The following is a 15,737-nucleotide window of genomic DNA, read 5'->3' on the forward strand; positions in this document are numbered from 1 at the left end:
TACTTCTTTCCCTTCCTATGTTTTCCATCCTTAGCTCTTTGGAAATGTCTGCTTTGGAAAAATGCGTGCCCCGAGTCCTGCGTACATACACAGGCAGTCTCGTGAGATACGGAGCGCAGTGTACCCGGGTGTGTCTGAGCTCTGCCTACACCGGAACCCCTCTTCGTGTCTAGAGCTGTCTTGGACTTGAACCCGCGGATACACGGACCCTGTTTATGTATGCTTCTGTCCGGTGAGAGCTGGAGCTCGGTACACCCAGCCCTCTGTGCCCGGGGCTTCCTTCCCCAGTGCCCGGCCGAGCCCCTGACCCCGTGCTGCCTCCTCCTGCGGCTCCGGCAGATCCCGGCTGCTCCCCCTGCAGGCGGCAGGCGGGGGCTCGTGTTACCTGCGCTCAGGTGAGAGCGCCTGACAGCAGCTGAGGGGAGAGCGGGAGACGGAGCAGAGCAGCGCAGCACCCCCAAGAACCGCGGGCAGGAGGCGCACCCCGCGGAGGGGCATGGACAAGGAGAAGAAGGGCGGCTTCGGCCGCCTGGGGCGCCTCTTCCTCAGGAACCGGTCGGGGGGTGCGGAGCCGGACGCGCAGGAGACCCCGGGCGCGGAGCGCAAGGACCCGGGAGTGCGTCGGAGCTCGTCGGACGTGGGCCCCACCGCGGCCTCGGAGGAGAGCGAGGGCGGCGGGCACAAGAGGCGCAGCTGGGGAAGCTGGAGGCAAAAGAAGCACCGCAACAGCCAGGACTCGAGCTCCTCCGCCGGGAGCCGCTCCCCGCCGGACGCCGCCTCCCTGGCCACTGGAGATAGGTGAGTGGGGTCCGAGGCACGTGCACACCTGCGCCTCGCCTCCAAGCGCTACCTGCACTTCTACCTCCAGAACCAGTGCCAGCAGGCACTGCCCACTTTATATTGCAACCACTGCCAACAAGCGCTGCCTACCTTCTGTTACAACCGCTGTCAACGTGCACTACCTACCCTTTATTACACCACTGTCAGTAGGCACTATCTCCCTTATACCACTGCCAATAGACACTACCTAACTTCTATTATATCTACTGTCATCAGGCACTACCTACCTGTCATTACACCACTGCCAACAGGCACTAACTACCTTTTATTGCACCCCTGCCATCAGGCACTATCTACCTTTTATTATACCTGCAAGTAGACACTACCTACCTTCTGTTATAACTAAGGCCAACTGTCACTCCCTACCTTTTATTACAAGGGAGGGAACCCATGTTCAAATGATTTATCACAGTTTCCAAGTGACCCTCATGTCACATGTGAGACCTGCAGACAGCCCTGGCTGTTTTATACAAGAAATTCACATGTTGGTGTTTTATGCTAAATATTTGACGGTAAAATTGTAACTTCAAGTCCCGGGGTGCATTGAGCTGTCGGCAAATAAGCCACTGCTTGCTGGCTGTGTCTCTCCTGACATGTGGTTACTGGTATGCATTTCACAAACGCGGGCTGCCGCGGTGACAGGCGCCGGTGCTGTTCCCGCCCTCGCCGGGCTGGCAGGGGCTGGTGGGGCCGCTGGCTACGTTTCCAAACTGCCGGGGCTCCCTCCGCGCGCCTGCGCCCTCTGTGGGGCAGTTGTTTGGTATCAACGGAGGGGGCGCGATGCTGGCAGTGCGGCAGGCTGCGCGCGGGAGCAGTGGTTTTCGGTTACAGCAGCTCTGCGCGAGGTGCTTTGCTTCTGCGGGAATCCTGTCGCGGTGTGTTTCGGGGGGTGGGTTGGTCTGCGCGCCTCTAGTTCGCCTTTTTTAAGTTTCCCTCCTCTCTGGCAGGGCATTGCCGACCCCGTGCCCAGCAGCTCGGATACTCGCACGAGCCCCTGCCGCCTCCGTAGCTCACGAAGTTAGCTATCGAGTAATCGAGCCCCTTTGTGTCAGTGACAGTGTTCAAAATGCACCGACTAGTTTGAAATGCGCGCGCGAAGCAGGGATCTCTGTAAGATGTGAGCAGCAGGCGCACAGCTGTTTCTTCTTCCCTTGCATTCTTGTGATTGTAGTTTATCTGCTCATAGGCGCAGAACTACAATGACCATAATACAGATAAAATAACGCGGTTGTGTGGACCCACATCTGGCGTGGGTCACGTTAGCTCTACAGTTAGTGGTAACATTTAAAGTCAGCGATAATTTGCATTCCAGGACTGGCAGCCCCAGGTGTATATTGGAAAAGACAAAACTACATTGCCAGAATAGAGAGTGTTGTTGGTAAAAACTAAGGCCATGGCAAAGGAGAACTTCACAGCTGTGGCAAAATTGAGGACAACCTGTAGGTGTGTTATTCTTGTCCCATATAAAACCCAACCCCAGAAAGACACGAAGCTGGACCTTGTCATTAGCCAGAACTGTTAAATCTCCTCGTTCATAAAAAGGGGAAACCGATTTGCCAATGGAATAAACAGGTATTGGCAAATCCAATGGGTATTACAGTAATGTTCGAAAGCATGCAAAAACTGGGATCCGGAAATACGTATCTCAGTGCACTCGAAACAGATCTGTTGGCTTCGACAACGCTGGTTCGACAAAAGCTGTGAAAGGAACGGTGACATACATGGCGCAAAACGAAAAAAAACGTATGTTTTAAAGCACATGTACGTACTAATATGTGAAAGGTGTATCTTGGAGCACAGGGTCAAGGAAAATGTGCATAATAGCAACTTTTTGTATTAACAGTCAGCCCAGGTAGGGAACCCTGAGTACTTCCTTATATGCAAGACATACAATAAAGTCGTAGTAAAAACACACAGATATAAATATGTTACCAAGTTATGTGCAAACATTTTTTTAGGAGTCCTATCTTTACTGTAGAACAGTCTTTCTCAAGCCTGTAAAGGACAGATGTGAGGGGCCTTGACGTCAGCACTCAACAACTTCTGTGCGCCCTGACAGCAGGAGAGAAGGTGGTGGCAGCTTCGGGGAGCAGCCGGGCACATGAAATGTAAAGTGAGGAGCCCAGTGAGAGTAGGAGAACAAGCGGTGGAAGCAGGGAAACCACAGAGCGCCTGAAAAGATACAGGGCTGCGGGAGGATTTAGTTATGTTTGGATGCGCCAGCCTGACCCCAAGATGGCTACCCGACGTCTTCCCAGATAACAGCTTTTGCTTTCGCTCTCCCAAGACTTTAGTGGGGCATCTTCGGGCCAGAGCGTCAAAAGCTGGAAAACAATAGCCAATAAGCCGAATGTCACAAGGTCAGGCACACGTTAGTTATGACAAATTCATAAATAAAAACACTGCTACAGTAAAAAAAAAAAAAGAATCCCTTCTGTGTAGAATGCTAGTTTGAACACTGAATTGAATGTAACAAAAAGAGTGATGATGGATTGTAGTTGCCAGATGTAAAATTGTCCCCGGTGCACTACAGTGGAAGCTCTTCCCAAGGGTTAGAAAGACACACCAAACAGCCAATAGGACGTTTTTTATTATCCTACCCTAGCTGTATGTCCGAGTTACAGAAAGGGCAATTTAGATCTCTTTCACTTTATAGTTATCAGACAAATTACATTTAAAACAAGTGAGTCAGCCTGACCACAAGTTTTGTGACTAATGAATTAATTCATAGCTTTTTCGTGGCCGAATTACAGAATCGAGCATACTCTATTGAGCAAAATATTATACACAGTTATGCGGCATAAATGTAAGGAAATAAATAAAGCTTCGCAGTAAATTTCCAGACACTGGTTAGTGAAAGGCTAAGACTAGCTGTAAGTGTCCTTCATGACACTGAGCCTTTTGACTCGTGAGTTGGGCTACCTATGGATAAAAACAACTGTTTACCGGCAAATATATGTCTAATTGACAGGTGTAAGGAATCCAAAATTACACTAAATTCCCATTTGCTTCATCCTGCACACGAGGACGACAAACATTTCTAGTAGTACACTGCCAGGGCCACTGCAATTATGTGATTTTGCTGCCCGGATATTTTCCACATAATTTTGGATTCGCCACATTTGTAACATCATTCATCATCTGCGCCACATAAATGTTTCCAAAACGGATCAAAAGTTTCTAAAAACTTGGCAACGTGTAACTCCTGGAGTGGAAGGCCTTCTGCAAATGTTGACTGATCTCCTTTCCGTTGCTTCTTCCTATATGTGGATGTTACACTGGTACTGATGAGGTGAAATATTTGCTCAGACAGTTTACCTGTGCAAAAGTGACCAAATAAGTAATAATATCACAAAATGTGCCACATTATTCCGCAGAATATGGAGATTCTTCTCATAATTTAGTCAACCCTTCCACATAATGTTGTCCACTCTTACCACATAGTTCCAGTGACCCTGCCCTGAACTGTATGACACTACGAGCAACTCGTGGCATTTTAACCAAAGGCTCGTTGAATTCTGGGACTGTTTCACTGTTACTATCGTAAATGCTTTTTTACAAAGTATGGGCTAAAATCCAGAGTGCTTTAAAGTGTCACACATTGCCAGCCGTCATGTGGCAGGCATGTCATCTAAATGAACACTTAGGTAACCTCCAGGCTCTTCCACATAGATGTGACATGAGGTGGTTAGAGCAGTATTATAATTAAAGAGCAGTTATCACTTTATCCACACCTAAAGATTTCTCTGGTGGCAGTTTTTCATTTACAGGCAGACCATAACACTTCTCGGCTGAACTGCCATCTCATGCTATTAAATTGGGACAATGCTAGCTCTCCCAATGAGGCACTGGGCCTGTGAATCTAAGAGACGGGACTATAGCACCCAACCTATGTCTTCTGCATAGCTGCTACGGTTCCGGAGCTCCACGTGTGACTAACCAATCCATCCCTGGTAGTTTTTGTTTCACAACCTGGTGTTTGGTAGCTTTTTAAAATCTGTCAGAAAAGACTGCAAGTTCTAGAATGCACAGAAAAAACTGGCGTAGAACAGCAGGTCAAGCATGAGCCTAGAAACTCGGCAAGCTGCTGTCCTCAGTGGCCGAGCACAGGCACTTCTCAGAAGAGTTGTGACACGTTTTTGGAACTTTCTGCAAGCAGCCCTGCCAACTTTCCCAGGTTCATGCTCGATGCACTGCTCCGTTCCAGGTTTTTCTTTCAATTATGGGACATGTAGTCCTGTTTATTCCATTATAAAACAGGACTATAAGCCCTAGAAATCAAAGTTAAAAATCTGGACTGGAGCAGCACATCATGTATGGACATGGGAAACTTGGCAGCTGTGTGCAAGACATCTTTCCCAGTCGAGCAACAGTGTTAAAATATGCTCATGAAGAACTTTGTTCGTAGGAATGCTAATAGATTTCGTTCACAACAGGTGAGAAGCTTGATGCCACTCCTGCTTTGGTGTCAGTCAATTGTAAATCCTGCGACTAGCCCATGTGAGTAACCAGAAAAAAGATTCACATCACAGTTGGCCTGCATTATAACATAAACGACCTATGCAGTAGGAATTGTGATAGCTCGAGAATCAATTGTTAAGGGGCACTGAGGTCCTGCCCCTTACAAAATCGCCTGGCAGCTCAATGTCATGTGTCACCGTGCTGACTTTTTAGCCATCCTCGATTGGCATTCTGGGACGTGTAGTTTTGTTTCCCTAGACGCGGGGCCTAGACATCCCGGGAGCAAAGTGCTACTGCTTAAAGAGCCAGGACTGGCATAGGCTGATATACAGTACGCTGCACAACTACATGGCAGGTTCGCACATGGAGAGTAGAATGGGGACTTGGGGGGAGCACAGGGCTTGCCCGTCTCCCCCCGGGTTTATCGGGCTGTGGTGGAACGTTCCACAGACTCGACTAGGGATTGGTTTGGGGAGGGAACTGGGTTGGTGACGTCAGGGGAGGTATAAAGGGCAGGGGCTGGGTGTGGGCGGCCTCTTTGGCCGTTGTCACACCCAGTGGGCGTTTTGGTTTTCGTGCCCTCCCGCCCTCCCTTTAGCTTATTATATTTTACCTAAGGTTCTTTAATGGGTCTAATTTTTAGGACAATGCCACCATTAGCGTGGTTTTCATTTCTTTCAATAGTTTTGTGTTTTTGTGGAAGACATGTTTTAACAGGGCAGGTCTGTTTTTTGTATTTTGTGTTTGTTTTGATTATAGGTTTAGGGTGAGGTTGCTAATTAGCTTGGGTTAGGAGTTTTTTGAGGGGAGGGGGGGTTTATTATGTTATTGCCGCTGATAGTCAGGTCTGGTATCAATTGTATATTTATTATATTGCTGTGGCCTTTCGGGGGGTAAGGGGTAGTTCAGAAAGAGGAGAGGGTAGGGAATTTGCACTGGTCAAGGGTAATTGGAGAAGGTGACTGCAGGTCAGATGGGTTAATGGGGTGGTTGGGTCAAGGTGGGGATGGGACAAAGGGTGGGGCGGTTGGGTCAGTTTAGAGGGAGGGGGAGGGGTTAGGTGATGGTTTTTGTATTAGTGAGGTTTGGGTAGTTTTGTGAGGCTATTATGCCAAGGTTTTATCGCCAGACCTGTTCTATTAAAGCGGCCTTTTACCCCTTACAGTGAGTTTGTGGTCGTTTCATTTTCAGCCCGAAGGTATCTGAGCCCCGTCCCCCACCCAGACCCAATAAACGAGTTCATTCCTTGTGTGCAATCACGTTCCAACCTGGAGATATTCGCTCAGCCATTGAGGCAGACAAGAGCCTTCATTTGAACGGCCGTCAGTTATCACGCACTAGCAGTTTTTAAAGAGAAAGCGGGGATCCAATTATTAAATCACACAACAGTTGCAAAAACCACGTTTCCATTGTTATTTACACCGATGCTGTGTCCCGCGAGCTCGCAGCTGATTGGCTGTTCTTTCTCTGCCTCGTCTAATCTTTGGGACAGGAGAGGGAATACTTCCCGCAGCCGGCTGTTCACAACAAACACCCTCCAACCCCGGAGCCGTCTGCACCAACGGCCGTCCCCTGCCCAGCGGAGTTGTGTACACATGAATCAGCGCCGTTAGCATGTGAAAGGCAGGCTTGGGGGAGGGGAGGGTGCTGTTTGTGCAGCAGGCAGGCGTGCAGTTGCAGCTGTTGTCTTGCGACCTGTCCTGCTTCCACGCACGCGATATGTCATATGGAGAGCGAGGAAAAGTGCAACCTGTCCGTTGGTGCAGCGGGTGCTGTGGCACCAGCACACAGAACCCTGATTATTGCTGTATATCACAGTCCAAACAGTGATCAGGGTGTTTCCTTCCGTGCTCTAGGGCTCCATGACATACTGGCCACGCTGCTGTGAACAATTATATTGGGTGGATGAGTCCAGGGGCATAGCTACTATTGGTGCAGCAGGCGCAGTGCACCGGGGCCCAGATCCCCGAGAGGCTCATTCAGCCCTGATAGTTACTGTATTTAAAGAACCCCAATAAAAGTGAAATGGGACATTTCTTTGCTTGCACCAGGGCCTTGGCATCATTACTGCGGTACTGTATGAGTCAAGAATGAATCATGTTTTCCTAAACGTAACACATTTTATAAAGAAGGGACAAAATATTTAGAAAAAAAAACACAACTGAGATTCCTTAATTTACGAGTGGTTCACTTTTCTCATTGTCTGGATTTTCCACCGATGTTGCCTGTTCATCGAACGTTCTCTGTGAAATGAACGTTTGGTTGTTTCAATTGAATAAAACACAAACAGTGTTTTTTGCACTGCTTGTCGCAGTTCCTTAAGCAAAATCGAAACAACAAAGACTATTTTTTTAGAACTTTATTCATTCCGGTTTAATTCTGTGCAATAATGCTGTAAGTCACCTGCAAGGGTTAAACTAAAGCAAACCGAGGCTCGCCATGGCTGAGGGAGTCTGGTAACCTCGAATAAATCCAGAGTCAATAGAACGTAGCACGGCTAATGTTTGGACTTGCAAAAGTCACTGTTTGGAAACGTTTTATTTCAGCTCGAGCTGTGTACAGCAGACAAACACACACATTACAGTTTTCAGCCAGTGTCTAAACTTCCAGCCGTCTGGTTGCAGCTTTTTTTGGGCTGTGTGCTCCGATTCCCAAAGAAACAAGACAGTGATATAGAAATAAGACCGATGAGGAACACTATTGACGAGGAACTCTGAACATACCTATAAGAACTGTCATTTAATCCATCCTTTCTATCGTATAGATGAGTTTTTATCGATTTACAACGGATTCCTACGTCTAATAGTTCCTCCTCGCTTTCTCTGGTGCCTCCAAACTACATTTGTCATCTGTCCACCCCCCCTCCCCCCACACCTTTTGCCAGGCCATGTCTTGTCTTCCTCCCGAACTCTTTTCATGTTATGTAACCTATTGTCCTCTTTTCATCTGACATTTTAACACTTTTCCACTGATGCTTACACTTTGGTAGCCAAAGTAAGGCTAGGTTTTCAGCATAACCATTTACTTTGTAATTCACTTCCAGTAAAGCCACCAAATATACATGTTTCTTATGTGGATAGCTTGAAAACAGGTCATGGATCTGGCCATCATTGATTTACATTGTCATTGGTCTGTACGTGTTCTAGCATCACCTCAGTGCTGTCTGTCCATGAGGGCACAGCAAGGTTGTGGCCCAGTTCAGTGCCTGATAGGGTTTTGGTAGTTTGAGTAAAAGATGTCCCGCCAGCGGATATGTCCTCCCACTTCCATTATTTTCTCTGTGATAGGAGCATGAACTTGAAAACACATGGGTTGAAGCAGACTTTAATGCATTCATATACACAATGAAGGCAAGACATTAGCTTTTGGACAGAATGGTCATCTTTAAGGGAGGGGAGACACCATCTTGTCCGCCATCCATCCCAGGACGGAGGAAGGTGGAGTATGAAAACTCGGGGTTGTGCTCGAGTAAGGGATTGTAATGTATGGCAGAATGACCGAATCCATGCCAGTTTTCAGTTTTTGTTTATTTCTCCTTTATTTTATATTATGTGCAACCTGAATATTAACAAATGCTAAATTTGAGGCAAGCAGGTGTTTTGAGGGGCACACTTTATCTGCATCACAGAGCCTGAAAACCCAGGATTGTTCAAAATGAAAGGTAGAATAAAATAAATTGTTTTCAGTTGTTTTATGAAGCTGAAAAGTTTTTCTCTGGTTTTGGCCAGTTAACAATTTAGTGCCAAGGACTGCAAAAGATTGACCCCATTTAGGAAGGGACCTCAAAGCCTGTTCTGCTAACTGATCACAGTTATCTGCTAGGTTGGCTGTCAGTGATTCTGTGAATGGTGGCTAGTTTGTTGATTTTTAGTTTAGCTTCAACTGGCATCTGGTATAGCTATTGTCCGAACAAGTGATGTATGTATCCTTCTCTTGCCATTTGCTACTTTTTGGTGGTTGAGTCTTGGATTTTTTGCATGAGTTGAATTAATTTTTTGGGTAAAACAAATGTGTAGAATATTACACTAATGGATTGTGCCACTGAGAAGGGCTCATGCTAGGATGGAATTGATGCTGAGCTAGAAATGTCTAGAAACATCCTAAGAGATATGTAAAGTATTGGGTGGGATGTTACATCCTTATTTGATTACCCATTACTAAGATTTGTCAAACGTAATTTCTGAATGTTTTTGCTCCCTAATATGAACAGGCACCGGAATGATGCATTAACGTATAGTCAAATTATATAGAAGTTTTGACTGAATTATGTGACAAGAAAGGGCAAATTGTGCGGCAGTATTTCATTTTTTTATTTTTTTTATTTCTGCACAGCAATAGTGTCTGGGCAAAAGTTCCATCTCATTGGTAGCAATTGAACACATATATACAGGAATTCACAGCTAAGAAGGGACGAGTTGGTCCTTGCAAAGGGCCCGCCACTGTGTGATACGTCACCTTTTCAGTAACTTTTGATCAGTTTGAGCTAGAAACAACATTTTTGTGTTGACACCTGTAAGCTGCACAGCAAATGGGGTGAATCGCTGCGGTTGCAGAATCGTATAACTTCAGCAACCTTGCTAATACGCTACATTACCTCTGTTCTGCTAGTCGCACAGCAGTGGTGCACATTTATAGTAATACATTGGCTTGAAAAAACTCATGAAAAGAATTACAAAAAAAGAAAACTGTGTGTAAATCCTCACTCGAAAATGGCACTGCCATCTGCATATCTTAAAGATTTCTGGCTTTGTGCATAACATGTAAATCAAGCATTCTTGTTGTATGGATTTTTTTTTATGTGGAAGCCACATGTAACATTTTTGAAAAGTTTTGAGAAGTGGATCCATAGAATGTTGGTATATTCGGCTCTGATATATCAGGGGAATTTTAACTCTCCTTGTGCCTGAATATGGAACAATAGTTTATCCATGTTCTCTAGGTATGTAGTACATGGTAGTTGTTTCCCCCACATCAAGATACTTTAGTCACCTGTGACATTATGCGAGTGAGATAAATAAAAATATAAAATCCCTCCAAACATCAATGCAAGGTACAGTCAGTCGTTTAATGGGTAAGTGTGTTTCATGCTCATAGAGATCCTTTTTTCCATATGAATGTTTGTTGCCAAATCTCTTTTGACAAGAGACAAATGGACGGCACACACCATGCCATCCATACAACCATGGTTTGAGATGTTGATGTCACACATCGGTTTTTGAACCAAAAGTGGGAAAGGGAGAATCCCAAGGGATGGTTTGAGAAATTAATGAATTGTTCATTTCAAATGTGTCAATCAGGTTCTATCCATATTGAAGTACTACTGGGATCTGTATTAATTGTGCCACAATGTATTAAAACGAGTAATTCAGTGGTTCCCAAAGTGTGGTCCGGGGACCCCTGGGGGTCCGCGAAGCCTCCTCAGAGGGTCCACGACTGCTTAGAAAACTAAATAACATCAACAGATTAGACCCTCGCCTTTCAGTAATGACTCAGTAGGGGGTCCCCAGAGTCCTATAAAGATTCAGTGGGGGTCCCCAGGCTCCAGCAATGGTAAAGTGGGGGTCCAGAGAAGTCAAAAGGTTGGGAACCACTGGTGTAATTCATGCTGCCAGTTTGTAGAATCATTGGTTTGCCTAAGGCCAGAGTGCTGCTAGTATGTCACCTATTTGTTAATTAAAACTTCAATAAGAATATTGGTAAAAAATGATTCCTCCCTTTATATTTATTTGTCTGTGCATTAGGAGTTATGTCCTTAGCAGTGGTGTGTGCTTGGACTGCTACCGCTATGCTGGTCCTAATGTTGCTATAGATTTCTCATTATCTTTTATTCATTTACTATTAACAGATGAAACAGACAGTGATCTACCCAGACCCTCTATAAATATTGTACTTTACGATAAACTATTTAGCTGAGATTGACAGGAACATTTATACATGTATTTTGTTTAAGGTATTTTATAATGTAAATCTATCTCTGTCTTGTAGTACTTTTGGACCCTGGAGACATTGTACATGTGGTCTCATTGCCCGGTGTAAAGGTGGTCTGGAGTTAGTGTGCTTGTCAGTGAAGAGAATATCAGACAATCTATTTTTTAGGGATGGTGAACGTTGTGAATGTGCCCGTATGTGTGGGTCTGCATAGGACCTTGCCCCAGCGTTTGTGCCAGTAGGTTAAATTATTGTGCAGTCCCCGGCACTGTTTGCCAGCTCTGTAGCTGCAGAACTGTGTTGCATGAGAGTGTGTGATATGTTCAGGCCCAGTGGAATTATGCGCTGCTACAGTCACTGCTTTTTTCACATAGTTATGTATTTGGCTCATTTATCACATAATCCATAATTTACTGCATAATCTGCAGATTTTAACAATAACATTTTTATAGCGCAAATAAACAAGCAGTTTCTAAAAACTTTGCAATATATATTTGCGCACAGTGGAAGGCCTTTTGCCAACGTTAACTGGTCATCTTTCAGTTGTTTATGTCCCAATTTAGATGATAAACTGGTATTAATGAGGTGAAATATTTGCCTAGGCAGTATTACCATGTGTTAAAGATAACAAAATAATGAAGTAATATTATCAACCATTGTGCACCATAATGCAGCATAATTAGCCTTTTTCTGCTGCATAATTTACTCAACCCTGCCACGTAATTTGGTGCTACCCTGCCACATAATTACAGTGGCTCTAGGTATATTTTAGCTGCCGTCTTCCAATGAATTGGTTGAGATGCAGCTGTGTGAGTAGGCTCTGCTGTTAGCCTGACAACCCCTTGACATCCACAGCGTGGTGCCTTGTGGTAAGGGTGGTTTGTGGTTTGTACATTTCTGTAAAGGGAGGTTGTTTGAGGAAGGCATGCGTTGTTAAGGCATCATTGTGTTGCCTACTTAATGTTCTGATGAGTATAGTTAAGGGTTTGATATTCATGCCCAAGGTTGTAAGCAGTAAACATGCAGAGGTGCACACACTTGTGTAGAGAAAGCATTCGTGATGTATCCAGGATGAGGCCACAAACATCCTACAGTTTGGTAAGAAAATACTTGCTATTATTATATGTGAAGGTTCCACAGAAGACTCAGATGGGGATAAAACATTAGACCTCTGCCTAAGTGCAAAGCAAGCTTGAATTGCAAAGAGGTATTTCAAGGTCGGGTTGGTAACTCGAAGCAGCCCTGTCAAATTTTGTCAGACCAGCCCCCTTAGGGTACATAGCGGGCGAGCCTGACCACTTGTTTTGCTTTCGTTATCTTATGACCGAGCTGACAAAACTTCTCTGGAATGCACTTCTAGTTTAAAGAAGACATTTATTATTACTTCACCACGAGGTTCCTGAAAGACGAGATTAGTAGGTTGGAAGCACACATTTAAAAGTAGTCACAGCAATGAAAGCAAAATATATCAAAGTACTTCTCAGTTGCAATGTAAACAGCAAATACATGTGATTATATTATAGCATAACTTCAAAGCAAAGAATAAAAGTCAAAATTGCATCACCGTAGGGCCTATCACTGCTCGTCATCCTTCTCATGCCTGCAAGTTGATGACTCCTGTTCAACTGCGAGAAGGAGATTTTCCACCCAAACGGGAGGCCAGGCAGCTGACGTCTGCTCTTGACTAAAGTCCAGGAGAATCTCCCCTTGCTGCTGCCAAGGGACACCGTTAACAAAGCCTGGCCCCTTCCTCTCAGACCTGGGAAATAAAACAAGCCATTGGAGATTGTCCAGATCTCCTAAGCCTCTCCTCTTCCCAAGGCTGAGCAGAAAGGAAAACACCAAATATACGCTCTCTCATCACATTAGGGTTCGTGTGAATTCAATTTGAAGAACACAGCTTGGTCTACCATGTGGAAAAACACAGCTTGGAAAAACACAGCTCATCTGCAATGTCTCAACTGCAATGTCTAACTCCATGTTAAAGCCAATAGGCAGCTAAACTGAATACAGAATGTAATGTCTAATGCCACATTAAAGCCAATAGGCAGCTAAACTGAATACAACATGTAATGTGCTACTGGTGAACATTGAGCAACTAATATGCGCAGTGGTGAAACACAAAGTCATTGGTCAAACACAATTAATAGCATAACACCACTGACCACTAGAATGGGGCTTCAGGGGGGCATTCTCCCCCAAAGAAAATTAGGAAAATATGACAAAAACAGTGCATTGTACAAAACATTTTTCATTAATATATTCAATTGTATCAGTTTTTTTAAACATCATAGTAAAAGATGACCTTACAGAGCACCAGGATACAGCAGTTTTTATTGGGGTTGTTCAATGTTTCCCTCAGCAACGTCCGCTAAAAGTGCCTTTCATCTCTTCATAGCCCTTCTCTCGCATGTATTTTGTTTGTTTTATAGCGCCTCTCTTACCAGATAGGGTATTGGAGCATTTTACATTTCACATGCATACAGAGACAATGAATCACATGTGTGTAAATAAATGTATGGAAAATGTTATGTAACACAAAAGGGACTACAAGGTGTAGGATTCGCATGTCATCCGTACTGCTGGGAATTTTTGAAGAGTGCTTGATCTGGGGAAGCACCAGCTCAGGATTCAGAACTTAACAGAGTGGTTAGGTGTTTCTTTACTAATAACTTATTTCTACTCAAACAAACCCTTTTTTTAGCAAAATAAGAATAATCAAGGACTGGGAGTAAAACATAAATTTCTAACCTGTGCCTTGCAGTTTGCATGCTGCTCCTTGACGGCAGTTCATAGCTCACTGTGCTAGATTATGACTGTAATTTATGAACTGCACAGAAACAAAAAGAGCTATGTGACACAAGCAGTATCCCACTGAACATTGCACATAAAATACTTTTCTGTAATCTGCATAGTACACGTTCTTTGCAGCAGGCATATTAACCCTCTGCGCGATCTGAGAGGAGACAAAACTCTGATCTCGCTGCAGCAGGTACATTAACCACAAGAGTTATCTTAGCACTTTTATTGTTGCCTGACAACTGTTGGATATACAAAGAATGCTTTGGTGCTTTTAAAACTGCTGCACTGCTACAAAACTGACCCCTCCCAGTAACAAAAGCAACCCCCACCATCCTAGCCTTCCAGGGAAATGACCGGTACGGCCAGATCGGCCTTGGGTAATCTCAAAAGCTTATCCCACCGGAAGAGTTTTTGTTAGAAGGGCATCAATCTGCAAGCAAACAAAGTAATCCACAGCAATGCGGCGGCCAGCAGGATTGAAAGACTGCAAGGGCACTGGTTACATGCCTGTTCCTAGTGATTTGGCGCTGAAAAAACAGATTAATATTCATATGAGTGGTGCACGGTGTAAATAAGGGAACCTTTGCAAGGGAAAGCTGTTGCAAAATAATTAACATGCACTTTTTGAAATTCATTTACAATCTTAATAAAACATAATGTATGGGTATGAGTAAACTCAATTTATGATCAAGGACAGAGAAGAAAGACCTAAGGAAAAACAGGCCATAGATTAATTCTGATATTTTTCGAGTTAGCAAAATTATTTTTGAAAAACAAACTTTTCATGCAGTACGATGTATGAAACAATATAAAAACCGATAGGGGGGGGCGCAGTGCCATTATATCATAAAAAAAACCCTTGCACAAAATAAGTAATGACATGAGTCAAAACACTGAACACTTTAAATATGTCATGTATGTAAAGAAATATCTTTAACCATGGGAGGAGATTCAGAGTTAATGTGACACCCATAAGATGTTTTATGAATATATAGTTACATCCAAAGTACACATTAGATGTTTCACAAGAAACTATTAGCTAGGGCGTGAGGATTGCTAACTGTAAGCCCCATTCAAGGACCATAACGGAATGAATATGAGTGAGTCTCTAATGTGAGATCCCATTAAATGTCTAAAATGAGAGACTGGTCTGTCATTGAACTTCTAGTTCATGGCCGCTGAGGTTTGCCACTCAAATGATTTACCCTATGTGAGTGCATCAGACTGTTATTAGAACAGTAATGTGGTAGTTAACGGGTTTGGGCATTTTACAAATTCCAAACTGAAAAAATAGAATGACATCTCTATCACTCGTGCAGTAAAGATCTAAATGTGAGTTGTTATGTTTACATTTTCAAGCGCATTGGGGTTGATTAGCAACATTTTTGTGCACTTAACGTCAATTCCGAAGCATGAAAAATGCTATGTATTGTTGCAAATGTCAGGTCCTCATTCATAAAATTATTTATACCTGCAAAGGGAACTTACAGGCATAGAAAATTAGAAGGTATGATGGATATCCCTCAGTACTAAGTTTAAGATAGGAATGGGAATGTGAGCCTGTTCACAAACATGTATTCCCCCAAAAAAGCTGGAGTAAGCGTATCAATGGGATGTATAGAATCCCCCAAAACACTGATATTTGGGTGGAATTTAGAGGGAAGGATTGGTGCACCAGACAAATATTACCTTGGTGAAGGAATAAA

General features: G+C 44.1%; 1 protein-coding gene across 3 annotated transcripts in view; it reads left to right on the plus strand.

Moving 5' to 3' along the window:
* The first annotated feature begins 342 nt into the window (after positions 1–342).
* Positions 343–15,737, plus strand: part of CRYBG1 (crystallin beta-gamma domain containing 1) — a 785,716-nt gene continuing 770,321 nt past the window's right edge. For 2 of the 3 annotated variants that reach the window (XM_069235429.1, XM_069235430.1), the window contains exon 1: positions 343–798. In XM_069235429.1, coding sequence (XP_069091530.1) covers positions 497–798 — 302 coding nt within the window. In that variant the 5' untranslated portion in view covers positions 343–496. The remainder of the gene's footprint in view (positions 799–15,737) is intronic. The other variant, XM_069235431.1, reaches the window with a different exon arrangement.

This window comes from Pleurodeles waltl, chromosome 5 (genome assembly GCF_031143425.1).
Source record: "Pleurodeles waltl isolate 20211129_DDA chromosome 5, aPleWal1.hap1.20221129, whole genome shotgun sequence".
Taxonomy (NCBI): Eukaryota; Metazoa; Chordata; class Amphibia; order Caudata; family Salamandridae; genus Pleurodeles; species Pleurodeles waltl.